Consider the following 6,564-nt stretch of genomic DNA (forward strand, 5'->3'; position numbering starts at 1 on the left):
AACTTGCACTGGACACTTATAACTTGATTTTAACTGACATGTGGCTGTTGTGTTTTACTATTTATTGTTATGTTTATTATTTAGTGTTGCGTTTGTTATGTTATGATTGCACTGCTTCTGAGAAACGTTGTCTCATTCTGCCCTGCAGAGCTGATGTACGGTTAGAATGACAATAAAGTTTTTTGAATCTTGAATCTTTTCCAGAGGATTAGAATATGGATGTGATGCTGAAGCTTTTAAGTCCTTGATCAGACTGCACTTGGAGTAATGTGAGTAGTTTTGGGCCGCTTAACAAAGAAAAGATGTACTGGCATTGGAGAGGGTCCAGAGGAGGTACACGAGAATGATTCTGGGAACTAAAGGGTTAATGCACAAGGAGCGTTTGATGGCTCTGGGCCTGTACTCGCTGGAGTTTGGAAGAATGAGGTGGGATCTCTTTGAAACCTCATTGAATATTGAAAGGCCTAGACAGAGTGGATGTGGAAAGGCAGTTTCCTATGATGGGAGGATCTAGGACCAGAGGGCACAGCCTCAGAACAGAGGGGCATTCATTTACAACAGAGTCAAGGAGGTATTTCTTTAGCCAGAGGGTGGTGAATCTGTGGAATTCATTGCCACAAAGGGCAGTGGTCATGGGATATATTTAAAGTGGAGGTTGATAGGTTCTTGATTAGTCAGGGCATTAAAGGTTACAGGGAGAATGCAAGGAATGGTGTTGAGAGGGATAATTAATTAGCCATGTCCGAATGGTGGAGCAGACTTGATGGTCCAAGTGGTCTACTTTGCTTCTGTGTTTTATGGTCTTATGATAATTATCACATAATCTGTAAAAGTGATGGGGGGGGGTGCTCAGACTTAATTTGGGGAAGGGGGAAGGGAAGTTTCTATTCTTGATTTTTTTTTAAGTATGCCCTGGAATATTTTATCGTAACGTGACAAAGAGAAGCTAGCCTTATCTAACAGTTCACACACAAGAAAGCACACAAAGTGCTGGAGAAATTCAGCAGGCCAGCCAGCATCTATACAGCCGACGTTTCGGGCCAAGACCCTTCCTCAGGACATGTGGGACCTGCCACTTTTCAAATGTCAATCCCCTGCATATTTTATAAATAATTAACTTTGGACCAGAAAATAAAATAAGCTAAATAGCTTTGTAGAAGCTGTTCTGAATAAAATATCGTCACTGTCTTAAATCGTCATTACATTGTTCAAAGTGAGAGGAATCCCGGGACAAACGTCCAGCTTCTGTTTTGCGGGGAACAAATTTTGAAGTGACACAAACCGTCGCCCCGCAGAAAGATGGCGGCGGCAGCGGTTTCCGGTTGGGTACACGGTGCCGAGTTGCCTCTCCCTGATGGGCTCTCACTTACACTCCGTGAGGCGCTGCTCAAGGTTCTGGAAAATCGGCCCGAAGACCCCGTTTCCTTCCTGGGTGAATACTTCCAAAACCTAGCGGTGGCTTCCGAAGGAACAGCGGAGAAACCGGTTCCGAGGCAACAGGAGGTAACCAGGCGACGGGGTCGTGATCAGGCTAACCCTCACGCAGCAGAAGGGTCGTGTTCGATCCTCGACCCAAGAACCATCCCTCAATCTCCGTACCTCCTCCCTCCCTCCCTCCCCCCTCCCCCCCGTTCTCCTCCCCTTTCCCCTCCCCCATTCCCCTCCCCCCCGTTTCCTCCCCTTTCCCCTCCCCCATTCCCCTCCCCCATTCGCCTCTACCTGTCTTCCCTCCTACCCCAACCGCTCGTCACTCCATCTGAGGCCCTTCTGCTATTGACACACTCTGCGGACACCCTCTCCTTTTCAATACACCTTTCAAAACGACACTGTTTTTAAGATTCCAGAACATTATTTCCATGAAAAGAATCCCCAGTTTAAGGACTTGCAGCACAAAACTGGCCTTACCAACCAAAATGCTTATTTATACTGATCTCATATAGCCACATTTGCTCGAGAGTTTCTATTCCTTGGCAATGTAGGCACTTTCAGCACATTACAGCAACGTAGAGGTCCTTTTAACCTACTCTTAGATCAACCTAACCCTTCTCCCCTACATAGCGCACCAGTTTTCTATCATCCGTGTGCTGTTTAAATGTGAGAGTGCTTGCCTCCATGGTGCCCTCTCACAAATTCCGGCTGCGCTCTGTGTTCATTTTCAGGTTCCTTTCCTCTTCTTGAGGGAAAGCAGGTGCCTGTTGACGTCTTGGAAGAGAAGGTTGATGAATGAAAAGAGGAGAGTTGGGTAGGAGACTAACCAAGTTTGTTTTGGTCTCCCAACAGGAGCAGATTTCCAGTGCCCTTAAACAGCTACTGCTCTGTCACTACAGCAGACCAGCCTTCAGCAGGAATACAGCCCTGGCTTTCCAGACCCTAAGCTGCCCCACAGACAGGAGGAAAAAGCCTGGTCTCAAGGGCAGAGTTTACACTGAGCTCTTAAGGCAGATCTGTGGAAGTGCAGGCACTTCCTCCTGCTCCCTGCTCGACAAATTGCGATGCTGGGACCACGAGGCGGTTCCTTTCAGCGTCTTCCGACACGGAGTGCTCACTTGCTTTGTCTTCCTGGACTTTGTGGAGATTTCCGGGAGGCTATTTGAGGTGGTGGCAGAGTCTGGGGAGGCCAGTCGGACAGTGTGTCAGGCTCTGCTCGAGGCTCTGCAGGACGCTCTGAGTGTTAGTGGGTCAGCCAGTGGCAATGGGTGTCTGGACGCTGCCTCAAAACTCAGCCCTGACCAGCTTGGGATGACCATGGAACAGGCAATGAGGCTACGGAGAAATGAAACCACCCCACCGATGACACAGGAGGAGTTCACTCAGCTCACTGCTCCTCTCTTTATTCAAAGAGTGAAGCCCATGTGTTGACTGGATAGAAATAGGCAGCAATTTCATTCAGACATGATGGCACCAGATCCCTGCATGCTCCCCCTCAGCCAGTGCTGCATGATGCTGGCATATTGTTGCCTGGCTCGACACAGTGTATTTTCAAGGTTGTGTCCACCTTGAGGCAAACTCCACGCTCACACACCCTCTGCCATCCTCTCTCTTGTCCACTCTGTGCCTGATTATTTCTCGCCTAGGCTGGTGCCTTATCCCCGTCCTAGTTCTTCAAGCATACCTGCCAAATTAATCTTCTGGTCGGAGTGCCTGACTTGTAAAGATGTGCTTCATATACCCAAAGACTTGGCCTCCACACCCGTCCATGGCAATGAATTCCACAGAATGGTCAGCCTCTGACTGAAGAAATTCCTCTTCATCTCTGATCTAAAGGGATATCTTTGCATTTTGGTCCTAGACTCCCCCACTATAGGAAACATGCTCTCCATGTCCACTCTGTTTAGGCCTTTCAATATTCAATAGGTTTCACTGAAATCCCCAACATTCTTCTAAATTCTAATAAGTACAGGAACAAAGCCCTCAAATACTCCTCACACCTTAACCCTTTCATTCCCACAGTTATTCTCGTGAACCCTTGCCAATGCCAGCACATCCTTTCTCAGATAAAGGGCCCAAAACTGCTTGCCAAATTCCAAGTGCGGTCTGATCAATGCCTTTTAAAGCCTCAGCATAACAACCTTGAGTGGGTCTATTTCAAGTGAGTTCCATACACACAAATATGCTGGCCGGTGGTGTAGTGGCATCTGCACCGGACTTCAAGGCGAAAGGCCCCGGGTTCGAATCCGGCTGGCTCCTCGCACACTTTCCATCTGTGCTGGGTTGAGCGTCGAGCTAGCAACTCGGCCTCGTAAAAAAAAAAGTTAAGTGCTACAGAAATGGAAAAAATGCCGCCTGATGCACTATGAGGCATGAAAAGGAACGACCACAATACACATAAATACCCCAACCCAATGCTATTGATAGGGACCAGTTTCAAAACTGCCCCTGATCTAGTTGGACTGGATAGGGGCTGGGAGCAGGAAGCCACCTCAATGTGGGGGAACACTGGCTCATATGGTTTTCTTCCATTCCAAGGCACGGAGTATGATTCTGCCTGTGTGGGTGCATGACAGTGATATGACAGCATAACCTTGTGAATATTACCACATGAAAGCAAGTTACTGAACTGCAGGACACACCTTGCTTGTCTGGCTGGATCTTTATATCAAGGACTGTTGATTGGTTGTAACTTGTTTTATACCAGTGTTGCATAAAGGACTCTTGCGTATTGTGAGATTAAATTAAACAAATGTTATTGACATTTCCTGTTTACTCTCTGTTTTGGACCCATTATTTTTGACTGTTAATATAAACCTGCCCCCAAAGGTACCACCTCCGATCGATCTGGAATTCTCAATTGCCCTTGGTTAGACAGTGAGCACGGACAGGGTGTCAGACCTTGATGTGAGGTGACGGCGTCATAGCACCACTTTCTTTCCTCAGCCAAGTGCCAAAGTCCTCGGACATCCGTCAGGCCACCGGCCTGGCTGTCATTATTTATTCTTGGTGAAGTACACCAATGCTCTTGGACTTCCCTCATGGGGTCACTGGAACCCCTATGAGGGTTGTGGAGTGGAGGAAAGAGGCCTGAAACCTGTGAGTGTTGCCATCACAGGGACACTGGTACTTAGAGCTCTTACAGTAACTCCACTGTCAGCCTGCCACTAAAAACAATCAGTATCAAAGAAGGAATTTTGTAACAGCAGGCCATTCACCCCCTAGAGTCTTCTACCATTCAACAAGATCAGAGGCCTAACTCCATTTCCATGTTATCAAAAACCTGTCATTTAACAATGATCTGGCATGAATTATTGTTTGTGAATGAGTGTTACAAAACTCTGCGTTCCTCAGTGAGTAGAAATGTTTTCAAAGTTTAATTATGAAAGGCCTATCAATTTGGGGAAAATACCTTGTTTTGGATTCCCCAAGCAGAAGAAATAGAATCTGTCAGTTCCTCTTAATATCTTGAAAACCTTGATCAAATCACCAGTTAGCCTTCTAAATCCATGGAGGAAAACCCTTCTTTGTGGAACCTCGCTTCACATTTAACCCTTTGGAGTCCAGGGATCATTCTGATAAACCTGCTTTGCACTCTCTCCTGTCGAGTAAGAGAATTAGAAATCTTTTCTCAATCTGCAGTGAAACAATGTAAAGCAGAGATTTTATTCAGGATGGGTGAAGGCGAACAGTTTGCAAGAGGAATCCTCTTGTCAGAGTACTGACTGAATTAGTTGCTGCTGCCAGATTGGCGGCATCTGAAGTTGCCTGCAAAGGGAGCTCAGAACTGAGGTTAATTTTTTTGAACCCAAAATTGCTTTTATATATTCAACTTAGATATACAGGGCTCCATTGACTTGCATTCTCTATGAAATATCTTGATTTTCGTTTTCAAAACAGTGATGGAATTCTAGACCTTGTAATCAACACTGACCAAGGGTATTTGGAATAGAGTTTACTTCTGCTTTTCCGCCAAGACTTCAAAAAATCGTTTGAGAGACTCCTTTCCCCGCCTTGTAGGTCTCAGACGAATGGTGCTTCCCCGTGAACGGTACCCTCTGAGGTGAATTTTCCTGGATTCAGGCCTGACTCTACCCCGAAGTGAGGTTGGTGACTTCGGAATGTCCCTGGCACGTACTCTAGAAAGGTCAGCCATTCCCACTGGGAAGTTTTGGAATGTTTGGTTATGAGCCATGTCCCTGGGATGCACTCTGGAAATGTCAGCCATTCCCACTGGGAAAATTTGCAGTGTTTGGTTGTGTAGCATATCCCTGGCATGCACTCTAGAAACATCAGCCACCGGGAAGTTCTGGAAGGATTGGTTATGAAGGTTGTCTCTGGCAGGCACTCTAGAAGCATCAGCGTTTCCCGCTGGGAAGTTTTGGAATGACTGGTTTTGAGGGTTCTCTCTCGCAGGCACTCTAGAAGCATCAGACATTCCCCCTGGGAAGTTTTGGAATGACTGGTTTTGAGGGTTGTCCCTAGCATGCGCTCTAGAAGCATCAGCCATTCCAGGTAGGAAGTTCTGGAATGATTGGTTGAAGGAGATGTCCCTGGGATGCACTCTAGAAACGTCAGCCATTCCCATTGGGAAGTTCTGGAATGTTTGGTTGAAGGAGATGTCCCTGGGATGCACTCTAGAAATGTCAGCCATTCCCACCTGGAAATTTTGAAATGTTTGGTCGAGGTCATCGAATTTCATCGAAATCTCTCCTGCCATGGAGGCCCTGCGTGTTGGGTTGCGTGCCTGGACCAGGGTCGTGGCCATGATAGGATACATGTCATCATCTGAGGGTAATTCGAAGGAGGAGGAATCCATATCATACTGGTAGAAACCGTTTTCTTCATCCGCCCCTAGGCCGAATGAAGCAAGGATCCTGTCCGCAGCCCATTCAAACCCAGCCAAGAATATATTGAAAACAAATATCCTCCAGTATGGGAACAGCAGTGTTAACAGTTCCCACAAAGCCATTTCCTGTTTTCACCATCCATGCGTCTGAGGTGCCCTGGTCCACTGGACCTCTTTGAAAAACTGAACAAGATGAATTGAAGTAACTTGAGCTTGAATGTAGATGGCTTGCTTTAGTCATAATGTTGGTGTGATGTCGTACAAGGCCAAATCATTGCGGGGGAGGG

The 6,564-nt window shown here is 46.8% G+C and overlaps 1 protein-coding gene across 1 annotated transcript; it reads left to right on the top strand.

The window, feature by feature from the left end:
* The first annotated feature begins 1,208 nt into the window (after positions 1-1,208).
* tpgs1 (tubulin polyglutamylase complex subunit 1) lies at positions 1,209-4,210 on the top strand. Its single transcript, XM_063032720.1, has 2 exons — positions 1,209-1,503; positions 2,281-4,210. The coding sequence occupies exons 1-2, from the start codon at positions 1,300-1,302 to the stop codon at positions 2,857-2,859; spliced, it is 783 nt and encodes a 260-aa protein (XP_062888790.1). The 5' UTR covers positions 1,209-1,299; the 3' UTR covers positions 2,860-4,210.
* The last annotated feature ends 2,354 nt before the right edge of the window (positions 4,211-6,564 follow it).

This window comes from Mobula hypostoma, chromosome 24 (assembly GCF_963921235.1).
Source record: "Mobula hypostoma chromosome 24, sMobHyp1.1, whole genome shotgun sequence".
NCBI lineage: Eukaryota > Metazoa > Chordata > Chondrichthyes > Myliobatiformes > Myliobatidae > Mobula > Mobula hypostoma.